Source organism: Arctopsyche grandis, chromosome 13, assembly GCF_051622035.1.
Source record: "Arctopsyche grandis isolate Sample6627 chromosome 13, ASM5162203v2, whole genome shotgun sequence".
NCBI lineage: Eukaryota > Metazoa > Arthropoda > Insecta > Trichoptera > Hydropsychidae > Arctopsyche > Arctopsyche grandis.
In genome coordinates, this window is record NC_135367.1 from 9521310 (window position 1) to 9547371 (window position 26062).

Genomic DNA, 26062 nt, shown 5'->3' on the forward strand with positions numbered 1-26062 from the left:
TACAAAGCCCATACATAATATATAAGTACAAAAAATCCATAGCCATTTCATACGTGCAAAATTTATGAATAAAAATCCATTCTCTTAAAGTTTAAGACAATGATTTTGTGTACCAATAAATCGTAAGTAATTATGGTTGAATTTTAGAATTTCGCACAAAATTCTAATCACCGTTATGACAATTTTGAACAATTCGAACGAATATCGACTAGCAACATTGACACATAAAGCACAATAATAAGTATAAAAAAATCATGTAAAATTAAAAATTGACAATTAAATGCATAAATAGCTTGTGACAATAGAGCATGCTAGAAGCGCGAAATACATATAAATCAAAACTGAAAAAGTCGGTCAAAGTTTAATCGAAAAACAAAACGACAGAGAAATCAACGAATTTTTTATATTTGAAAGAGATATTTTTAACGATTGCGACTTGAACTTTGACAGACTTTGAAATTATAAATTATTGTTTTTTTTTTCGTTTCACTGGAAAAGTACAAACATATAGAATATACGCATGTATAATATCTAGTGTAAGAGTTTGTTTAAATGTGATATGTTTCAAATATGTATATAAAATTTCCATTGTTTTTTTTGCAACATGTAAACGTTTGAAATCCGATGTAAAAATTAAGAGCCAATCTACTTTTTTAATTATTAAACCATTCAATTAAAATAAAAATATACTGGAAAAACCCACCTAAATTAGAAACGGATGGACAGATTTTGTTCAAATCGTAGATATTCTTTATATGAAATGTTTTTTTCTTTTTTGACTGGCTTTACTACATACTTGATGCTAAAAGCTTTCTACATTCATAAAATCTGAACCTGCATCAAAAAATATCAAAGGAAGTAAGTGCTAAAATGATGCACAAGAAAATGTATATGAAAGTTCATATAGTGAGCTATTTAAACAAAGAAAAGTATGAATCATTGCTCAAATGAGAAAATATAGCTGAATTTCATAAATCAAGTAAGGATAGTAAAGGTCTGAGTTCACTTTTAGTCCCACCACAATTTTACTTGATTCTCTGATCGTTTCTTTAAATTACGATCATTTTTTATTTCAAGACACTCCGGTCAGTTATCATAATGTACATTTACTATTTCGAACCACCTAATTTGATATATAGGTAATCTCACGGTATTCTAACAATGGGTTGAAGCTCAGCATCAAGCATCACCCGTGCAAAATCTTCGAGAAAATTTCACCCGAGCAATGCCGGTTAATATGCCATTTTTATATTAATCTAAGATACTACACCCTTTGAATTTGTATAATGAAAAAAATTAATACACCTCTAGAAATTATGGAAAATTTGCTAAAACTGAACCCAGACCTTTACTCTCAATTACATATCGATTGAAGAAGTTGATCATGTCTCAATGAATCGAAATAAAATCTGTCTATCTCGATTATACGCGATGAGAGATTATTCTCAAGATGATTTTAGATGTATTAGATTCGAGTATTTCAATCGTTTACATGTGTATACAAGTATGTAGCAGTATGTGATCCGTAGTGGCGTCGTCGTCTGTTCGTCGTGCTTTTTGTTACTGAAGGTGATGCCTCACCCTGTGGATGGTCTCCTCGAAGGTGTTTGGTGTGCCGCCATTCATCTGAAGATAGCGGAGCCTGTCGTAGTCCCTGGGGTCCACCATGGAGCGCAAGGCGGTGTCCCGGGGCGGCTGCATCGAGGGCAGCCCGCTCTGCAACACGCTGTCCGGGGTGTCCACCTGCAGGGGCAACGCCAACACTCAACAACACGACCAACACAACACCCACACTTACTGTACTATTTTTTACTAAATACAAATCTAAATACAATATAATAAAAGGCCGAACGTTCGGCCTGAATTTCATAAATTAAGATTTTATTCAAAAGTGTAGGGGTTGAATTTTGAAGGTTTACATATGTTTGGTTGGGAAGCTCTTTGAACTAACAGCTAATTTGTCATATAAATATAATACGATGATGTAAAACAGTGATAAGTAAATATAATTAGACAACCAAGATTTATAATAGCCTCACTGGCAATCGAATTGTACTGCGGCTTGTAATATAATATGTACATATATACTTGGATTAAAGTGTGCATTACAATCTTCATATATCACAATACTTTATGTGAATGCGGCTTCATTTACATACGTAATGTATAAAGATGAATGTCCATTTGTATTTACGTGTTATGCAAATATACAGTATTCTATTTAGAACCATAAAATTTGATATTATCTAATGGAATATTTCGATGTAAACAACTTGTTTTGAGAAAGGGTTTTATATCTAGTGGGTTCTAATTTGTATTTTATGGAATATATAAATGCAAGTAAAATAGTACTGTATTCTTGGGTCTTAATACAATACGAGATCTGGATTTTTTAAACTTATTTTAATGTCTCTTATTAATAACCAGCAACTCAGTGGTTGGCGTGTAATGCTTTCTGCTGAGTTCATTCCCAGGCCCAGCGTTGCTGAACAGACCTTTGGATATATATTAATGCAGGTCAATCTTTTCCTAACAGAGTTTTTTTCAATTTATCTAATTTCATTGTTGAAGCGGTTCCACTAAATTGGCAATCTATCTTGTCTCTCGCAAATTCGAGTTTATAATATCTCAAATTTGTTGATATAATAAGTATGCTACCCAATCTGTCAAATGTATGTATGTATAATATTTCTCGAAATATAAGTATTATTGAATTTGTCTCTATCATGCTGTATATATTTTTTTATCGATGTTTGTAATTAATAGGCCAGGAAAGCGCATAGGGTTTTCTAGTTATGCCTTCTTATATATGTAAAAGTAATACTAAAAATAATAAACCTAGCAAGTGCTAACTTCGAAGATAAATTAGAATCGCGTAAAAAGGCAAATTGCTAGGGATATTTTAATACCGTATTAAATATATGTTTTTGTCAGTATTGTTGTATCTGATTTTGGGATGGGTTTTATAATCGCTGTTAAAAATGTAGTTAACGTGGAAGATTCGTCTTTTAAAATTTAAAAATTTAAAAGTCATTTAAGAATTATTTAAAGAAGGGTTATGAGGTCTTGTTGGGGATGAACAACTATCCATTGACACTCTAAGACTTGCAGAATGGATATCTGCACTTGGAAGGAAATGAGGAGAATCAATAGAAGAGTACTATTTTAAGTAATTTTGCAACGCCTCGAATACTAACCTTCCTAAGCTCCAAATAATACAAAATAAATCCCTAAAAATAATTTTTAACACACCCATATATACAACTTGAAAAAACTGCATGTTAAAAATAATATTCCGTTGGTTACAGACATTACTAAAAAACTAACTAGTAGATGCTATGACAGAATCACTAATAACCATACTAAACACACTTGTGAAGAGTCGGTGATTACAACAAAATGTCTATACCCTTCAGGTATAAACACAGATTACCTAAACACAATCTGCTTTAGATCGTCGACTTTACAGAGTCTTTAATTAATATTATGTATTAGATGTATTATGAGCATTTATAAGAATTGTAAATAGGTTTTTGAGCTATTTATCCTATTATGATGTACATTCACATTAGAATAATACAATACTATGATTACTAACAAAATTAAATTCAAATTGTAAAATTGAAAATGATCAGTAGATCAGTACGTATTAAAATAGATGTATTGTGAACCTAATTTAGTAATAATAAAAAGCATTTAAAAATCAAGTAATGTTTCATGATGACGATACAGAATACGATATTCTGTGGGAAAATGTAGATAAAAACGATTTAGAAAAATATGAAACTGATTCTGATACATGCGAATGTTTGTAAATAAGCTATTATATACCAATGTATGTACTGCTTATATGTACATATGTATGTGTTGTAAATTTTCTATGCTATTTTTGTCGTTGGTTGGATGACACCACTGGACTGACATAAAATACAATAAGCATTGATTTAAATAAAAAAATGAAATATGTAGGTACAAACATGCTCACGCACATTCGGTATGGTATCCATAACGAGGTCTGAGATGTTAGCGCGTTTACAGGCGACTCGTACGGGGATTTATGAAACGCGAACGACAACAACACGGGTAATATTTAACGCGGTCGTTATGATCGGTCCACGAAGGACGCCATTAGTTAGGGATGCGGGGGCGGACGTCACCGGTGAATCAATTGCAATACGTTATTGCAGGGGGGGTATCGGGTGCACGCGGTCCAAACCGTGATATATGATAATCGCCAAAGGTGACGCTGCCACATAAATAACCATTATGTACCATAGCGAGCATCCGGGCAAAAATTCGGAACGCGACCCGTATAAAATTCCGGATCAATCCCGGATTTCGATGGGATTTTTCAATTTGCGATTATCAATAATGCATTGCACGCGCTCGCCTGGAAAAATCTCGCTCGAAATCGACTGACAAGTGTGGGCTGGTTTGATGAATGAAAGCTCAAGGGTTAAATTTATTTTAAGCGTCAACAAGGATTCAGTTGATAATTCTGTTGAATATTCAGAGGCTTTAAATTACAGAAACAAACACACAGTGTTGCCTTATCTGTTGACACCCACGACTGTAAGATACTGTTACAACAGGCAATTTGCTATAGACATTTTTGCTGATTTGTCACATTTAAATATTGGTACATAGCTTAAATATGTATAGGAACATAAATATGCTCTGCTTTTCCGAGATTCTGAAGATATTGAATTAAAAGAAGTCATAACAATTTGTGAATAACATAAGTCAAACAGAAACTGCAAATTGCCACTTTCAAATATAACGGCTCATATTATACATATAATGGCATATTATGTTTGATACGTAACAATAATTTAATATTCAAAAGTTTCTCAATTGCATAACGAGCTCACTTTTTCGATGCACTCTACCTACATATTACACATTTATGTACGACAATAAATATTTGCATATTATGCAAAAAAAAAAAGATGACCGAAAAGACCAATTCTAGATACAAAAGTAGTTATAAAGAACAATTTCTAGCAAAAGTACTAGCTATAATTGAGAAAAACATGATTTGAAAGTGTATTTGTATTTGTTTTAGATATTGAAGGAAACTTTTATGGGTACCAAATGCGATACAAGACTTATAAATAATATCGGTGATGGGTTTCAGGCTTCGATAAAATACAAAAGTGTAGTTCAATGTATAATATGTAGATACTTATGAATTCAAATTATAATGATAATTAGTGAGGAATGTCTAATGAATGAGTATTTCAGATGAGGTACAATACAGATTCTTCTACACAATATCGGTAGAAAAAAATCGTATAGTAAAAAGATAATAAATAGGTCAACTTCAATCAAGTTTTTCAGTTTATGCTTAACAATGAATTGAATGAAAATTTTCTCAATTAAAAAATTGAGCATAACATGAAAAACTAACAATGCTATATTTCATATTTATAAAAGAACATACATAAATAAAGTTTCTCAAAAAGGAATTTGATTCAATATTATTGAAATATTATGTATTCCTTATATACATAAGTATATTTAAGCTTTCATTGATTTAATCGTCTGTGTAAAAAGAGTACTCACGACGCGAAAGAGGGGACAGGGTATACTATAAATCACGCGGTTTTCAAATATTCTCGTTGGCAACGTATTTTAGCGCTTCCTGATACAACTTTTGACAAGTTGTGTGACTATGAAATATTGTTCGGTAACGAAGCAGTACATATGTATATACATAGATAAAGCTCGGATAATACAGCGGCAATTTGCACTGGATAGTTAGCAGATAGCGTACATGTGGAACGAGCGAATAATGCAAATTGTGCGCATATTGCTACACTGATTTCGACACGGCAACCTTAAATAGTGCAAACGAACATGGTAATGTCTTTCGAAAACACCGATGATTTGCAGAGGGGGATGTATGGTGAAGGTATATTACAGCTCAAACCGGAAAAATGCTTAAATCTCATACATATTGAATTTCTTCAGGAATCCGTATTTAAATAGAATATTCCCATATATATATATATGTACTATGTAGATTCATATTTTTCGTTTTTACTTCCACAATTTTTCAAACATATTTATGTGTGCGAGTCAAGAATAAAATATAGTTTTAAAATCATCAGGGGAAGGAAAAAATGAATATTTTTGTAGTACGCTAAAATAACCACATCAAAGACTGGTATTAATTGTCATCAAGAATGAATCATCTGTGTCATAAATCTCTGCTTTTAAAATAGCTCTTTTAGAAGATTATATTCACATTTTATTGATTAATAATTTGTGATATATCAGTGAAAATTGCGAGGATCTATCGTTGTGGCAAATTATAAGGTAATAAAACTTTTAAACAGCCAATATTATTAAATAATAAATCAGATATATGCCTTTACATTATCTGTTAATTACAAATATTTACACATAATAATATGTAAATATTTGTATAACATATAATAATATGTAAATATTTGATAAAAAAATCGTTAGATTTTTATATATCTTTGGCCACTTGGGAATTCACCATTTTCAAAAATTCAAACAAAAAAAAAACGATTATTTCATACCAAAGGCGATAACTATATTTTATTTTTACATATATATATATACTAGCAAGGCCTAACAGGTAGACCCCAATGCACCTCTCTAGACAATGAATCACAAACATTTCAGCATTTTTTATTACATAAATCACTGTATTTCGAGAGGCTGAAGAACACGAAACTAACAATTAATTTATTAATTCATAGAGATATCTATGGATTAAGATTTGTACATATTATTTAACATATTGTACATCAAATTCAGATATTTGCGACATACATATCAGATAGGATGGTTTATGCCAATTTTATGGAGGAACCGTTTCAACAATGAAATCAGATACATTGGCAAACTCTGATAGGAAACGATTGATTTGGGGTGACAAATATCTAAGTCTGACCAGCAGCATTAAAGATTAGCACGAGATCGACCCCGGAAACCTTTGCTATGCTAAACATAAACGAAACCGATGCTAAACATAAACGAAACCACCGAGTCATACTGCTGGCAAATATGAAGAACGAAGGATCGAAGGATAGGCAACCTTCGAAAACAAGCGCCAAGACCTAATATAATATGTAGGTAGGTCACGTGTAAAAATTTAATAGTATTAATCATTTCTGCTATGATTTGAAACATTGAACGATTCGATCCAGAGAAAAGGTACTCGCAAAAGGTCGGTCAATTTTCCTGTTATCACCACATGGGCGTGCAGAGGTGTTCGACGTGTAACGAATCCTCAGTGAGTGCACCGATGACGTTTGATTGGCCTGGTACCGAAATTGCTCTTGTTACGCTTGCAATACGTGGGCAGGTACATGACCAAGCTCGCTCCATACCGAGCTTTTCAAAGCTCGCCGATCTGCAGCGAAAGCTCTCCAGTATCGTTCTTCGCCCACGCTCTCGGTAGGCGTCTCCTTGCGTGACATTAAGATATATAAATGACGCGTATCTGCCGAGCAGCAGCAGCAGCACCGGCTCCACATACGAACGAGCCCCTCCCCGTTGGGCGAGGTTTAAATTATAACGAGGCGAGGCCATACATTCCGGCGGGGCGATAAAACATGACAAAACGGTCCAGACGAACCGAATAAATCACGCGAAACGCGTCAAAACGCGAGACAAATCCGCGACAGTGAAGGACGCCGAGCGTAGTTCTGGAATTAAGGGATGCTGCTGTGCGCGCGCGCCTCTGTTGACAAATTGTTCGCGGATGCTGCCTGGCACAGAAGGGGCCCTTCTTCTTGTGGGGGAAAAAAAATACCACATATCCATAAACGATGTGGAATAAGCATACACACGAGCATATGTACGAAATATGTAATTAATAGCCTGTAGCAGAGGCGGCTCGTCCTAAGGAGCGTTTGTGCGGTGAACTCTCCAGCCAAATTTGACAAATTTATATCAATACTAGTGTTGTACCCGATGACATATCATCGCATGGGTGTTGGCATATTAAGTTATCTTATATATAATTTCGAAAGAGATTTTGTATATATGTATACACTTTGTATGTATTATTGGTTGTCAAAAACATGTTAGTTTCTATGACGATATATATTTTTTTCGATTAAAATAAATTCTCCCCCGGCCCCGGGGGGCACCGAAGGCTCCGGGGGCGAAGGCACCGCGGCCGAATCTATTATATAATTTCGAAAGAGACTTTGTATGTATGTAACTATCGTTGGTTCGTATAATCCGTGACGTTTAATTTAAAAAAAACAAAAACAAATGAATATTCAAATAAATTTGAATAAAACAAAATTATTCAAATAAATTGTTTACTATGAGATCGGCCATTTTTAAGCGGTTTATATATAAGGATTGTAAATAGGTTTTTGAGCTCTTTTTCATATTATGCTGTAGATCAGTGCTACTCAAACTATTTCAGTTGGCGGACCAGCATATATTTTTCAGTAATTCTCACGGACCAGCATCATATTTTTAAATGAAAAGTTTATGTATGTATGTACATATATGAGTGAAAATTTGTTCATATAACAAATAAAAATAGTATTAAATATAAGTAGTAAAATGCCATGGGTGCCATGCCCCCCCCCTTGAATTTTTTATATTTAAATATATATTATATGATTTATAACGGATTTATGTTTTTATAAATATTAATTGAAAATCATTTCTTTCAGATTCTTTTAATTTATTAACACATTTTTCCAGAATGGGGGTTTACATCATAGTTTACTACAATGTAAGTATCATATCTACTATTATTTACATATATTGTAATGTTATCTAAACAATCTAAAATCACATAATTTTAAATTTTTTTATGTTCAATTTCAAAATGGCCCCCTCCTTGACCATTTTCTGAATCCGCCTATTTTATCCCTTGATAACTAAAGTATGGCAGCATGCGATAATAGTCGTTTATAATCCGCGCCTATATATTGGCAGTGTCCCGAATAATTTCGAGTTTGTAGGGCACGTCTTTATATACTTTATTATATGAAATGGATTTGATGATGCAACGTTATCATAAGCTATTGTTTTAATTTTTTATTTAATTCTTTGCCAACGGACCGGCTACCGCCGGTGCACGGACCAGTAATGGGCCACGGACCATAGTTTAAGTAGCACTGCTGTAGATTAACATTGGAATAATATAATACTATGATTACTAACCAAATTAAATTAAATTGTAAAATAGAAAATGATCAGTAGATCAGTAGCTATTAACTGCCATCTATTGAATTTGGTAAAGTATACATTTAGTAATATTTCCAACCAAGTTATACAGGTTAGAACTTCCAAGACATCTATGCGTGTCTCGCGCGCTGAGGGCATGTTCGCTAGGACATGTATGTATAGTAGTCGTACGCGGTGGAAAGGTTAAAATAGATATAAGATGTATTGTGAACATAATTTCGTAATAATAAAAAGCATTTAAAAATCAAAGCGGTTTATATTACAAATACCGGGCAAAGCCGGGTAAAATCACTTGTTACCTATAAATAAAAAAAAAATTAAAAGAAATGTGCCGGTTCAATCCGCATGCCGTCATGTAACTATCTGTCTGTCAGTAAGTTATACTGTACATATGTATGTACATACATATATGTACATATATCTAATATAACACCAGCTTAATAGTGCAGAGCTTCAACTCATCAAAACGTCACAGAACTATCAAAAGTAATCCAGAAATATAGGCAGTTGGCATTTCAGAATGACCGAGATGTTATACGTCGTCGTTACCGGCGAGTGCACGGTGAGCTAGAGTAATTGCACTGCCGCAAATTTTACCCATTTCTTGTTCCGGTCCAGCGAGCCATCCCTAGATTTAAGTTGCTTATGCGTCCCCGGGAAACTGGTACACAGCCTCGGTCCCCAGGTATTGACCTGTGGCCCCTCCTAAGCCTCCCCCCTGGTCCAGTCCGATGCAAGATTTAGCCTTAAGCCTCCCCCGCACACAAAACCCAACACTTTTGCACCGAAAGAGATAAAGATATCCGGGGACACGTGAGCGCCTTAGATTTATAGCGCGGTTCGTCAAACTGTTTCATAAGCGGCTTAACTTTTAAGCTCGGCCACGGGTACTTCGCCCTTAAGGCAAAGTGCTACCCTTAACGACAGACTACACTGCGTACTTTTCAAGTATAATATACCATATATAAACAATGCACCGTTGTCTTGATGCCATCAACAAAAAATGTCTAGTGACTGTTTTATACGAGTGAAACATGTGCAGGGTAGCAATTCTCAGACTAAAAGATTAGCTGGAAGATGGACGATGGGTGTATTAAAATGGTACTCAAGAGATTTAAGAGGAAGCAAGCATTATACACAGGATCTTAAGTATATGGAGCTAGTTAGATTAATGTAGAAAAGTATGGAAGTATGATGGAGATGTTTTTATCCAACAAATACATATCTTTTAACCAGCAGCATAAATCAATGTAATGCTTACAATTGTATGGTCACGAGTACATATCTTATATAACAAATACATATATTTTAACCAGCAGCATAAATCAATGTAATGCTTTCAATTGTATGGTCACGAGTTCTATCCCCGGCTTTGTGCTGCGTGCCAGAAATTTGATATGTGACTCCAAGGTCGATCGTTTCCTATCAGAGTTTGCTAATTTATAAGATTTAATTGAAACGGCTCCAATAAATTGGCAACCCTGTCCTATATCTCTCGCAAAAATTCGAGTTTTTCAGCATTTCGATCTTTGCTGATTTATATAAATGCTGCAAAGTTGTCAATAGACGTTTTCATGATTGTTAATCGGTTTTTATTTGCCTTTTATAATACATCCAATGCTTCTATACAATGTTCGGTCATAGAAGTCGGTATAATGTAAATAAATGAGTACACACCTGTATGAATTATTAATTATCCTTAATCTGTATAGCACACTCTTCGTGTTGGAGCAATTTGTAAGACGAGTGTGTATGTATATATTACTATAAAAATACAATTAGAACAAGGTCAAGTTCGGTTTAAATTTAGTAAATCTTTTTCATGATTCTGATGCATATTTGTATAATTAGTCAGGACTATTCTTCTCCACATCATTGTAAGATGTATTCTATATTGGAACAACTTTAAAAATGTTTTATACATCATTTTAATTTCGAAAAAGCATATTTTATAAATTCTATTAGGCAGGTTAATGTAAAGGAAACAAACGCGTATGCGTTCAAACTATAAGGGATCAAACCTGCACAAAAATGCTAAAGCTTCAATCTAAACCAAGTCTGAATGTGCAACAGTATAGTATAGTGTTCGTCTTAAAGTTGAAAGGCTTAAAATATTCAGTCAGTAGCCATATTTATCTTATTTTAATATTTTGAATTAATGATTTGAACTATAACAAATATTATCATCACATAATATTTCGCTACCATTGTAATTCTTTTTTGATTTGCTTAATTTTTACAATCGATTTTAAATTCAATAAAATTGAGAATTGTATGTTGGTAGCAATACAATAATAATATGTACTACATACATATGTATCCAGATCGTTAAAAAGTGGGGTACGCATTCGTTCGAACGAAATAACTTTTATTAATAAGCAAGGGAAAGGCCAACTTCAAAAAAATTTTAAGCATAACGAACGCAACAACTTCGACGGAAAAAATGCTGAAAATGCAATTTATGAAATGCATAAGCGAATGAGGAAGGCAAGCTCGGGAAACATGAAACACGAATATCTATTCCGGCATGTTTTTGCACACGTTATTTGTTCATTGTGTGTTTCAAATTGAATTAGTATAATTTAAATGTCCCTCCCCTAAAGAGAATTGCAGATATGCGGAATGCATACCGATAAAATTATGCCAGTTTAAACCTCACGGCCATAATGGAATTTTCACACTAGTTTGCTACTTTAAGGTCACACAGGTGACAGTTTATGTGCATATTCCAAACGACATATCGTTTTCAGCACATTTAAAGGTCAATTTGAGTGACATTTACCGAAATGTTATAAGAACGTGTGTTTTTATATGAAATGCATACATATATGTACATACAAATATATAACCAGTAGAGTTTTGGATTTACACTACATCGGAATTAAAATTAATATATGCAATTTTTAGTCTTGAATGATTTATTTTAAAATTTAAAATAAAATTTTGCACTACCATTCATTTTATTCTTTATTACATAATTTAATTATTCTCAAAACTTTTTATTATCATGAATTATATAGTTATTTAATAAGTTATGTATCTAAATCTAGAGTATTTTGATATACATATATTAGATACAAATACATTTGATATTAAAGGCACAGGGTGATGCACTGGTAGAGATTTTGCATACCAGTAGTGAGGTCGTCGGTTAGTTAGTTAACTCCCGTCAAAATATTCTGCTGGCGAGATCTTGTGGTTATTAAAACACAGTCTCCAGTTTGAAATCGAATTTTCCGAATTTCTAGCTTAATTGTTGTGACGAATCTAATTAGTCGGTATCCTCCCTTCACTTTCTTGCGAATTCGAGTTATTATCATCTCAAATGTGTTCAATTTTGTTGTCTATCAAAAAGACCTCTTCTTAAAGACACGGTATATTATGATACATATGTACATACATATTTCTTAAAAATTTAAAAATTAAGTATGAAAAAAGTTAAAAATTAAGTATGAAATTCAGCTTAAGATTTATATAGTAAGATGTATAGATTAAATCAAAGTTTGATTGTATGAATTATTGAAAATATGTTTCTAGAAAGTTTGCGCAAACTTATCGATTTGCTTTGATTTGTATTCGTTCTTGGTAGATACGTCCGCAAACTGATTTGTATTGTGGACGCAGAATGAAACGTAGAGTTGCGTAAACACAATCAATGGTTAAAATTTCGAGTTCGAATACAAATATTTATATAAAGCTTGGAAAAGTAACAAAAGAAAGAGAGAGAGAGAGAGAGTGAGAGAGCAAAAGTGAGAGGGGGTGCTGCTTTCAGGGCTCTGTCACCTGTTTGTCTGCAGAAAAACCAACAAAACGACAAACAAGAACAGTTGACTGAAGGGGAGAGAGATGCCCTCTTCTACCCTAACGAAGATCAATTCTATTAATACCTAACGAAGTCTACATCGTCAGCATCCCTAATGTGCCGTCTCCGGGATTGATTCAATCTTTTACTTTTATATCTCGGAACTTTTCCTTTTCTCTCGCTCGTTTTGTGTCCGCGACCGGAGCAATTTGTCTTGAGTGACCCGAAGCTGATTGGTCAGGTTAAATGCCTTTGCAGGGGTCGTCATTTGTCTCTGGACTTTCCTTCCGTGCGTTTGCTCTTCTGGGTCAACCCCGCGATAATGACGGTGTCATATTGGTAAAATTTACGCTCGGACCATCCCAAAGAAGGTGAAACAAATTAATGTTTAGTTTAGTCCCTACTTAGCGTGCGAGGAGAGGAGGAAACTGGCAGTAATAAAAGAGTTTTTCATGATTCGAACGGAGTGGTTCGTAAAAAGCTCACCGTTTTATAGGGGTGTGCTCTAGTGGCCGCACGTGAGGGCACGTGCCTTATCAGTACCTGCGGGTCCTACTCGCTGTCTCAACGGTGGAAAAGCATCTCTTTAAGGGCGAAAAGGACCATGGGAAAGCGAAGGGACCAAAGGAGACGACAAAAAAGCGTCGCCACACGTGTGAATGCCGGAGATGCCGGTGGCTTCAGAAATAACGTTCTACAGACACATATTGATCGCCGAATCGTGTTGGACTTCAGACTATTGATATTAAACCAATATATGTCTATGGACTCACAAATAGGAGTTTCACGTATGTAATAGAAAATATCACAACATCAAAAAAAAAAAAGGAAATAAACAATACACCAATCTTATCTTAAATTTTTCAGGAAAAAAATGATTCGACAGTATTGAAATTTTTATCCAATTCTACTTTTGCTATATCAAGACTTCTTATCATAAATAAATCGAATTTTATGATCGAATTTTCGCATTATCACAAAACTTCATGTACTACGTATCATATGTATGTACATATAAAAAGTAAAAACTTAAAAGACGCCATTATATAATAGTTGATATCTTTTTGTTTTCTTGTAAATCCAAACTTAATAATACAAAGATAAAGAAAATTTAAAGGATATTAATTTTATATGAACTATGGAATATGATATAGAACTATTCCAATCAAGAAACTACATACATATAAATCTGAATTTTAATAATGATTCATCATAAAATGGATTTGTGAATAAAGGTCGATCTTTTCCTATCAGAGTTTTCCAATTTATCTGATTTTCATTGAAACGATTCCAAGAGTTTTCAGCAATCTCAAATTTCGTTGAATTGTATAAAATGCTGCAAATTTACAAATTTGACCATAAATGTCTCTGTGCATGTAAATTTATATGTACATATTTACTAAATTTCACTGAATTGTTTAAAAATGCTGCAAATGTTCGAATTTGACCATATATGACTCTGTGGATGTTAATTGATATGTATTTACTTTGTATAATTCTAATAATAATTGTATCAAATGTACAATGTTTCTGGACAGGAGGGTGCATATAAATTAATAAGAAGAGGCTAGTAAAATTAAAATATATAAAGTTTGAAGTATCCATATATGTAAGTACGTATGTATTCAGTTGAATGCTTTCGAGCAAACGATCTGACCGCTAAATTCCCAGAACGTTCATACAAATACACGGCGAATGGTCCTAGATCGCACCCAGGATGAAATTCAACAAACAAACAGATCGTTTATATAAATATGCAAAGTGGTTGTACACATCGTCACGATTCGATGCGGAATCGGCCGGGAAACGGCCATCGAACGGAATTACAGCCCTCGGCATGATTTTCCAAAATTTCCCAAGCCGGCCGTTTCGCCGCCCCAATTTCCACGTGCAATCACCCCTCGCACATAATCCGCATAATCCCGATCCTAATCCCGGCGAGTCCCAGTTCGATATGCAGGTCGATGACGCAATCCAGTTTAGTAGTGTGTAGTTCGGAGAGAGAGTTGCATGAGGTGGGAAAGAGCACGCCACACGGTCATCAATCAAGCCGAGGCAGCTGGCGGAAATCGCGTTAACCTACGGGAGGGAAATACTTCACAAAGAGCTCAAAGAAAAAGAATGGAGAGAGAGGAGGAGGCGTCAAACCGAAAGAAATCTGATCGAGAACGACGTTTTTCTGCGTCCGTTGGCTCGTTTCGTTTATAACGCAATACTCGTACACACCGTCGACGATATTGTGCCGGGGAAAATTGATGCCATAACCATCAAACAAATGAGGGTCCATACGATGGCGATGAAACGGTACGATAGTTTGGCATTAGCGAATCATCACTGCAAAGCTTCCTTGTATACGTAAATACATAAAAATATTATGATTCGATAGAAATAAATAAAAATGTCACCCGTAATATGGATTGAACATTTTAATGGGTGAAATTCGCAGGATTCAGGCTGCTAGTTATGTATATGAATGCTGCAAAGCTCGAATATTAATTAATACGCTTCTAGGTATTATGATGGTGGCCGGTTGCATTTTGCATAAAATAGTGTTTCCTGTATAAAGCCGAGAGTTTTCAGTATATGTCAAATGTTAAGGGATGATCAACTTTTAATAAATTTGTACTGCAATTGATGTACTTTGTGATTTATACAAAACGTGTATGAATTTAGACGAATATGTATGAATGTGTATTTGGATACTTTAAGGTTTTAAAACTTTGCCATTTTGCGATGTTTGGCCGCCGATAGAGATTTCATTTCCGTCCGCTAAGTCGATGGTGAATTATAATCGTAATAAACACGTTTAAGAATCCAAAATTTTTATAATTATTATTATTAGTTTCAATTCGTCAATTATTCTGACAAACGTCCTAAAATATTCCAATCACCAATCACTTTCCCATCTGGCAAAGTTTCAGCCATTTTGCGAGATTTGGCCGCCGATAGAGATTTCATTTCCGTCCGCTGTTTCAAGTTGATGGTGAAATATAATCGTAATAAACAAGATTAAGAATATAAAATAAATGAGAAGGTTACAGCTCAACCACTAGCCTAGCTTGTTTGACTTTCTGTTTGTCTGGTATAGGCTCCTAAACCACTCAACCGATTACGATGGAAATTTCAGGATTTATTGTATGCATGTCCGCAAAGCTTTCTATAAAAAAAAATCGCCCAAAACGGGAACAGAAACTGGAAAAACGAGAATGAGTGGCATTGCAACGCAATAATTTCAAATGTTTTCGCGTCGCGACCTGCGTTGTTAGGGTTAAATAAACAAACAATTGAATAATTTCAAATGTGTTCGCTGCATGCATTTTTTCGACAAATGGGAAAGTGAACGAGAACGGGAATTCCATGCATTATTGTGGCATTGCAACCCATGCCATAACGCAACGGGTTCGGCTAGTATATTATAAAATTTGCATTATAGGCTCTCATTATCTGTCATATATATTTTTACTTCACTCATAGCGTCGACAAAAAAACAATAAACTAACTCTATATCTACTCCCTTTAAATCCAATCTCAGAAACTCTCTTTAGCGCCACAATATTTATAAAAAAAACTATGGGCATGATACAAATGTAAGTGGAGGCAAATATATTGTATTCAAAACAAGGCAATACGAGACGCGCCTCATTAGCAGCCTTGTTTAATTTATTTTTGAATGCGAACGTAAATTAAAGCGTGTAGCCTTAACGAAGTTAAAATTTCCGAATGAAAATCGGCGAAAAAAAAGAGTGTCAGTGAAGAGAGAGGGCTATCCGCAGGTTTCTTTGCGAGCTTTCGCTGTTGACTCGGTCGATTTCATTAAAGTATCTCGGCGAGCTTTTTAGAGGCTCTCCCGCCCACATTGTCAAAGTTCCCACAGAGCTTTGCCGGCTTTCCACAAAGTTCTATTTTAGTTGTGTGTGATAAAGAAGGCGGCGGACGACCCGCAATCCCGCGAGGACGACCGTCTGCCGCAGGATCAAACCGAAATGGCGTCGATTTTTCCTCTTCCTTTGTGTCGCCGCTCTTATTTTATTATTATTTTTTCTTCGCTTTCGCCGTCGGCCGGAATTTTAATATTTGCGCAAAGAGAAGCCGGCCTTAATTTAAACAAATTTTATGATAAGTAGAACAAATGTCGACGCGGCGACGACGCTTCCGTCACTGCCACTTCTACTATATACCGAAATGAGAAAGTCGCTTTTATTTTTTCATTAGGTCATACGGAATTCGAAAAGTCGTATTGGAAATAACAACCGTGCTTAAAACATAGAAATAGATACCTAAAGATTGGCTTAATTAGTTCTGTAGGTTTCATATATCGACACATGTATCTGAGAACATGATATTTGCTACATGATTATATTAGCTTATTAGCTTATATTAGATAAGCCAGCAGTATAGTTCAGTAGTTGCGTTAAATTATAATCACTAAGATTGTTATTTTTATGAAGCGTGACTTATCCTCTATTCCATTGTACATATGTACACATTATCATACACCTTTTCCTAAAGAGATGTACATATTTATACAAATGTTTGTATACATACATATGTATGTTTGTATATGTACCTATATAGGGCTTCCAAGCCGGTTTAAGCCGAAACCGAAAAGCCGGCTTTTTGACCATTTATCAAAAAACCGAAAACCGGCTTTTTGGCTTGATCAACCGGCGTTTTAAGGTTTTCTTTAATTAATGTTTTTTTCCTCAAAATTAACAATTATGAATTTCAAATTGTGTATAAACTCTCTTAGGTAATGGGCGTATATTTCTTTGAACAAAAAAAAAGGTACATACTTTCTTTCTTGAGCGGTTTCTTTGAGATTTAGTAATGGACGAAGACCAATAAAATGTTATTGAAAGTATGTAGTTTCAATGACCTACCCAACTTCAGGTATAAAAAACGTTAACATCGCAAATCCTTGTACATACTTGTCAACAACAAAACAGTAGTCGTAAACTTAAATGATTTATGGCAAAATGCATAGGAATTTCCGAAATATAATTGATTTTTCTTCGAAGGAATTGAAAGGCCACATACCTACTTTTATTGTGGATTTAAAATGAATTTGTTTCCGACATTTGCAACGGTTTGTTTTTGGATTTTTAAGCTAAAACAGATGCGTAAAAACAGCATCGAAATGTCTTTATTTTTGATATCTTTTTATCTATATCATTGAATCTCGGCAGTTCTTAATATTTATTCACGATTCCACAATTATAGTTTTTTTGCGAGATTACACATTATTTTTTTAATAATATATTCTTGATAGTAGCTTATTTATAAAACATTTAATTATTTATGCGTATTTAGGATCCGCCATTTTAAGGCTGTGATATATTATACAAATTGTATTTATTGTAATATTTGTAATAATAATATAAAATAATGATCTTATGAAAGTTCATAATGTTTATAACTCAATTTAATTCATAAAAAACTATTTTTTTGCATAATATATTATATATTTACATTTTTTTTTCGATATGAAAATTTTAAACTTAAAAAAAAATCTTAATTTTCTAAAACCGGTGAAAACCGGCCAATCGGCTTTTTTATTTGTAAAAACACCGAAAACCGGCTTTTTATTTCGGGCGGTTTTTTGGAACCTCTAGTACCTATATATCTAAATAAATACTATACTGTTGTATTGAATTGTATTTGTAATTAACTAAATCAATAATATAATCATATGAAAAAGTTTAAGTTAATAATCGATTGAATCCTTAAATGGGTCAAATAATAATAAAAAAATTAATAAGATCTATTCTAATGTACATGTGAATATTGCGCATTGTAAATTAAACATGCATAATATAAATTGTGAGAGTTGATTTTTCATCGAGAGCATTGCTATGTGTTCTGAGAAGGTTATTTCATTAGTACATATAATAATTTTCCTTTGCCTCCTGGAGGAGGATGGAATGAAAGAGAGTAATTACATTTAAAGTATTTTCGTATGAGACCGAATTTGTATGAAACCATTTCAACAATTAAACCGAATAAATTACCTAAAGAATATATGTATTAAAGTTGTTGAAAGCAATTAATATAAGCACGGATGGCTATAATATGATAGTATACAAATAAATAAAGAAATATTACAAATAAAGTGTGTTGGAATTGATGATGACATTACAATTGAAACTTTATCGATTCAAAGAATATTTATATCTTTAACCATGGACTGTTCTGTTGAATTGACTAAATAAATGTAATAGTTGAATAGTATTATATACATATGAATATAAATAATGTATTGAATTAGAACATTAATGTATGTGTAATGAAATGCGCAGTTTAGATTTCAAAAGGAATTGAATCACATTCGTAACTGAAAGGATTACTATAATATGGCGTAAAGATTGCCGGGAAAGCTCATGTGCGAGTATTTTCCGGCAGAGTGAAATTTTCACAAGAGCGAAAAAGCTTCTCGCCGAAAGCACAGAATAAAAGACAAAGCTTAATCTTCATATTAATTACCGGACTAACTTTCGGGTCTCGGCGACATTTATTACGGCTCGCTTTCGCGCGATACGCTTTTCGTGGAAATTCTTCGCGGCACAGGGACGGAGGCTGGAAGGGGCAAAAAAATATGTATAATTTTATCTACACGCCCATACAGCGACGCGGAGGTTAAGCGCAAAAATGATGTATACGACGAGATATATTAAATGTATAAATAATCCTTTCTGTGAGCTCGCGATAAAGGATTATAATTTTCCGACTACACACTAATGGCGATAATCCCGTGACAAAGTGAAAATGCCGGAGGAAAAAAAGCTCGCGCTCATCTTATCGTACGTCGGGGAGCTTTTGTGCTCGCCGCGTTGAAGATTTTCACCGATTATCCCCTACACGTGTTCCCGAAGAACGAAAGGGGTTGAAAAATGCGATACGGACGCGACCCCGAACACGTGGTCTCATTTTTTGAAAAATTTACCGGCATCAATCAAAAACCCTCGAATCAATAAAACACATCTAGCGCACCCGGTACTATAAAGGTGGGCTTTTACGGAGAGATTTCCCGGCAGACAAATTTCTCGCAGGGTCTCTGGTTACGACGTTTGTCGCAGTTATAACAAACAATGACTACGTTTCTGTTATAAAATAAATAAAATTGTCCCATCGCACAACTTGAGCCTATTTGTCTGCAGACAAATCTCTACCTTAATAATGCATTATAATTTCGAATTGTATAACCGATGTATACTAGGAGAGCTTTGGGGTTTCTTAACGAGTCGCCTTGACCGAGGGATCCTTTCATTAGGCGAGGATTTGCAGACACGGATTAAAACAATCAGGAACAACCCAAGCGGGTGCAAAAAGGCGGGTAGGATTTGTCTTTTTAAGAGGGGGCGGCGGGTGGCTGGGCAGAGGGGTGGAAAGCACCCCCTCTGCCGAATAACGCTGACTGATGACCACCGATTTACTTCCTCCACCCTGCTGTCAGCACAGCTCATTGCCCCGGGTGATTATCCTGTGAGATGGATTATTATCCGCTTGCTGAGATATTGTAACTTACCGGACATCGAATTTATTCAAGGAAAAAATGTTTAATTTGACTTGAAATTTATGACAAATAAAAAGAAACGTCAACTAATTCACTTTACGAAATTCATGAAGCAATAAATTGTGGACCTGTAGTTGTAACTTTCACGATTATTTTTTCATAATGTAATATTTTGTACGTATGAAAGTAGCTTTTTATATGTATTACACTAAAAATGAGGCATTTTTCTCATAATACCACTTAAGTTTTATGCAGTATTTTAACATTTCAACTATTTTTTTTCAGAAAATATTGTATGAAGGCTGTTTGATTCAGTATCTTATCTCTTTTATATAAGTCTAAACTAGAGCACCCAAAGATAATATACGAAGTTTGGTGACTCTAAATTGAAAACTGTAAGGCCATTTGTTTGTAAGACAACTTTGTTGAAAGAGAGATTACATGGATATATACTGAGGATAATTTAGACCTATATTTGTATATGTAAATGAACTCTGACAGAAACAGCCCGGTCGATGTTCTATGACAGGAATTCTTTAGGAATTATTCCTCGATTTTATTTAAATTTGCATACGTTTATCTTTATATATGTAATAAAAGAACGGATAAAAATTAAGCGTGCTAATAATCTATATAATCCTAGATAAATTTCATTGGAAACGGGCCAATCGGAGATTGCGAATGAAGTGCGTATAATTTCATAGCATTGCGCGCACCGAGAACACCATGCATATTTCATGAGAAGAATAAGAAGTACGAAAATATTCGAGGGCAAATTAAATAAGCGGAATTTGCATAATGGATTCATTTGGCGACAAGAGGAAGGAAAAAAAGATCAAGGCATCCGCAAGAGGGGGTTGATGGAGGGAGAGCAGTCTCGAGACCGCAAATTCTTCTCCAGTATTCGAAGATAAAGACCGCGACGAGCAGACGTCCGGAAGCCCAGTCATAGTATACAACCCTTTTGTCCCTCGGTGAAAAGCGAGAGTGACGATGACGTTGGGGGATGAAAGGGTGGCTAATAACAAGTGTGCACCACTCGAGACCGAGCAAAAAGTGTCGGCAGACTTTACACAAAAATGCAGACGGCGGCTAATCTCTAACCGGGCAGGTGCTCGTAATTTCATATTACATACAACCAGAAACAATGAACCTTTCACCAATGCACGTGTGTGTGTGTGTGTGTTCAATTGTGCTTTGTGTATACATATGTATACGAGCTGACTGACATGTGTTCAGATGTTTTACGAAATTTTAATAATGTCACGGAAGTACGTTGCCTTTCAAGATAACTTACGAAACAATGTATTAGCTGACATTTCAGTGCTGAGATTATTCCGTGAGAGTTTATAAAGCACGTCTGAAATGAGCACGAAATACTAAAGACTAGACTATGTATTATAATATATACAAAATACGTACCTGTATATAAGAATTCGTCTTTTTCATCATTTCATATTATTTTCGTCATATCTGTCTACTTCTGTTTTATTCGCTTATATGTATATTTTTGAAACATAGGAAATCACACACAATGCCTCAGAGTATATGAAACACGCTTTATTATTATTTATTTTATAAAAATTTTCAATCAAATCAAATAATTTCCATTAAGCATATCGATTTTAATATATAAATGTATACAACTTTACATGTACGAGTATGTATTAGTATGCTAATATTTAAGACTCCCTTTTCATTCGACGAAACTCGTTCTGGTAAAATATTATTATTATACGTAATTAGATTAAGTTAAAATTTGTGAACAGTAAATACACAGAATTGTAATGAAAGTAAAATTTTGTATTATCGGAATATCATTTCACGACTTGCCTTTTGACGTTTTGCCGTTTATTAAATTTATAGGTGTACATTACGATAAAATATCCCAGTTTCATTCAATAGCACGTATGAATTGTATGTTAAGATTCATTGAATTGATATATGAATCAAACAAATACATAAACAGACAAAACATCTTCTAAATATGTGCGTTTATATTAGAGTGATCCTCTTTTTGTGGAAACACTTTGATTTTCAAATAAACGATTTATGTATTGTATATATATTTATATATAAGTCATCATTTAAATTCAATTAAATAAATTAATAAATTGAAAAAATATGGCATTATAGCTTGTCTATACTTCACAAAATAAGTACATTTTTATTAGTTTCACTTCGCCAATTGGTCTGAAAAACTACCTACATTTTCCGATCGCTTTTAAATTTTACTATTTCGCGAGATTTGGCCGCCGACAGAGATTTAAATTGGGTCAACTAAGTCGATGGTGAAATATAAACACGTTTTAGTATCAAAACAAAATTTTGGAGAAGGTGACAGCTCATGGCCAGTATCTTTGTTTGTTTTCCACTCCCCACTCGTTTTGTCAGATTTTAATTGTTTAAATCTTTTTTTTGAGGATAGTTTCAAAATCCTCATACAATTCGCATTGCAATACTAACGGATATTTATAGGACTAAAACAGTATTTTCAAAAAATCATCATTTTTTGATGATCCCGTAATTATTTTGATTATTAAAGTTGTTGTACACTTCTGTTTATTACAATTATTTATCACCATCGAATAAGTAGAAACAATTCTAATTTCTATCGGTGCGAAAAACCACGCAAAATGGCAAAGTTTCAAAGCGATCGGAAGAATGTAGGAAATAGTGTCAGACCAAAAAGTGAAGTGAAGTTAATAAAAGCCTTGTAAAAGAACCACTTTTCTGATTTAAGATAAATCCATTTATTTGGAGACATAAGATATTGTTTAAAATCAATGAAAATTTATATTTAAAGTTTCTTTGATATGACGTAATTTCGATTCGATTTCGTAATCGATGAAAATCCAAAATTCGGTTTTATTCAGTCCTGCTTAATACTATTTAATAATTGTATATTCGATTTAATATATGAGGCAAAATCAAATGGTTTTGTAAGACCATTCGAAACGAAACCGTGTTCTGGGTGGGGTTTAAATTTAATATGCATGGGAAGCGAAACAAATAAAGCGAGACACAATGGCAGGTCTAGTAAAGAACACGAGTGGAAGCTACACTACAAGACTAAGTAAGAATCTACCTTGAAAGCTCCTTTTCGTTTTCCAAAAGTAAATAAGCGTATTTCACGCATGGCGCATTGCACAAGTGCACGGGAAAATTTACCGACGCACACATTCACACCCGACGTACATACATATGTTCGCATGGGAAATGAGGAAAACTGGCTGCGCGCTCGTAAAAGCTGTCTTTTTTGTATATTTACACCTAGGCGGTCGTTTTGGACGAAATAACGAAAAACAAGCAATCCCATTTCACAGCATGGACGGGGGATGGGGATACTGGGGGAGGCTGAATGCCCTCACAGCTGAGGAAAAACATTTTTTCACGACGCCAATAAGACGGCGTCGACGTTACCATTTGAATAATTCCGAAGAAGGGCAATGCATGTACACCGAAATATTTTGAATAAATGCCTCAACGAAAAACAAGCAACTCATCTACGTACAAAGTTATACGGCAGGGAACTCGGTGTCGACTTTCTATAAATATATTACATTTTCACATGAGCGTTTGTTATTTTATCGGGATAAATTTCCAAACCGAGTCGAATATATCATTCGGTTAATACGGTGTCAATGGGAACCGCTGAAATGCGCATTGCACACGATGGCGTGCAATTTTCCATTCTCCCAAGCACACCCCCTTCGATCCCCGTCCCATTCACGGGGAAAAACTGCGGCCATAGATCAATCCGAGAGGGTGGAAAAGTTTTCTCTGCAAAGCTGCCGGTTGAAAGTTGACAAATCGAAACTGCAATGTACCACATGGTGAATAAGGTTTAATACGACCCAAAAGTGCACGGTCACGAATCTTGTACGTATTCTCTGTACATACATATGTATGTACGTACGTGAATTCTAATTATACCATTGTGGGATTTGTTCAAGTGGAAAATGGAATGAATTGAATTTATTTATTTATATATGTACCACAATGTATCATAGACTTACAGACTCTGTCTAGAGTTGCTTTTATGTTGCCCTGCGTATCAATTCATTTGTAAGAAGTGGAATTTTCTGGAATTTGGAATCTGGAATTTGGAATCTGGAATTTGGAAGTGTATCTGGAATTTTCAAGTACTGTTTGGAATCCATTCTATTGAGTATATGTAAATATATTAATATTTTAGAACGTATAAATAAAAAAAACCATTCTTACTGCAATTTCAGATTTCTTCACAATGAACGTTTAGTTTCCTTACAATCTAGGAGGAAAATTTATAAACTTATTTATTAAGTAAGATGCTATTCCAATGTCCTATCGGATCCCTCCGTAATCCTTCATTAGTTTACATTAATTCCTGTTCTACAAAATATTTCTTAAATTCCTTTTAATAAATGAAAATAATTATATTCGAATAATTTCCCATTCGTACTAATGAAAATAGAATAATGTATGTACTAGCCGTAGAGTGCAACACTAATTTTCGAAATGCATATCGTGCAAAATACATACATACCTAGTTTGATAAGTAACATTGCAGCAGCGAATTCATAGAGTTGAAACGTTGCAATTAACGTAAACTAAAGCTGTGAATTAGAGAGAAATTTTGCATAATAAAATTTAACACCTATGTATGTGAAATTGCGGTGTAAATTCAAAGCACTCCCGGGAAATGTAGGTGACGAGTTAAATTGGGCATTAACTTGAATTTCGAATTCAAATTTTTGACATTAAAGCTTATATGAAGCCAGTGGAATAACACCGACCGAAATTAAATAAATAATTTTCCGGTAGATTGAATTCCAATTGGGCGTACATATTGATTCAATTGAAAGAACTCAAACAGGAGTATACCCAGTTAACGAAAGTACACAGATAGGAAAATAATATCATGTAGACTCGATATAAATTCAAACAGGAAAGTAAGATAATTGCGAATCTGTAGATAAAGTGAACTTCGGAAAGCCATCGCCAAGATAAGCTCACAGGAGCCGATGTATATATTCATATGTATGTATAAAAGGGATAGATAGGATGGTAGGTAGTGGTGGTGGGGGTGGGGGTGGGTCGCTGGAGATAAACCGGAGCAAGCCCTGTGGCGTTGACAATGATAAAATAAATTTCAACCCTAGATAAAATCAACCGGTTCCGTCTCCGGAGGCCCGCTGATCAAACAAAAACCAAATTAGCAGAAAGTTTTCCGCAAACAAGACTTTGGGATTTGTGGGTGGGTGGGCGCCACCCACTCCCACCAATCACGCGAATTAAATACACCGAAAACACAGACAAATATTGCTTCGATAAACAATCATTGAAAGCAGTTCCAAAAGACTTTGGATGAAATAAGTTATATCGCAGGTGCATAACTGTTATAAATACCTATACATACATTAGAATGGTCCTCATTAAATGTATTTTTTACATGAAATAAATAATTTCAAAACAGATTTTTATGTAAGTTTTGGATGGAAGCATCGAAAATAAATCAAAGTTCCTATGACAATCGTTAAATTTTTTTTCGATTCAAATAAATATAATAAAAA

The 26062-nt window shown here is 34.3% G+C and overlaps 1 protein-coding gene across 2 annotated transcripts in view; it reads right to left on the minus strand.

Moving 5' to 3' along the window:
• LOC143921097 (uncharacterized) overlaps nucleotides 1-26062 on the minus strand; it is a 378172-nt gene that overhangs the window by 16429 nt on the left and 335681 nt on the right. For both annotated transcript variants that reach the window (XM_077444224.1, XM_077444225.1), the window contains one exon: nucleotides 1582-1743. In XM_077444224.1, coding sequence (XP_077300350.1) covers nucleotides 1582-1743 — 162 coding nt within the window. The remainder of the gene's footprint in view (nucleotides 1-1581; nucleotides 1744-26062) is intronic.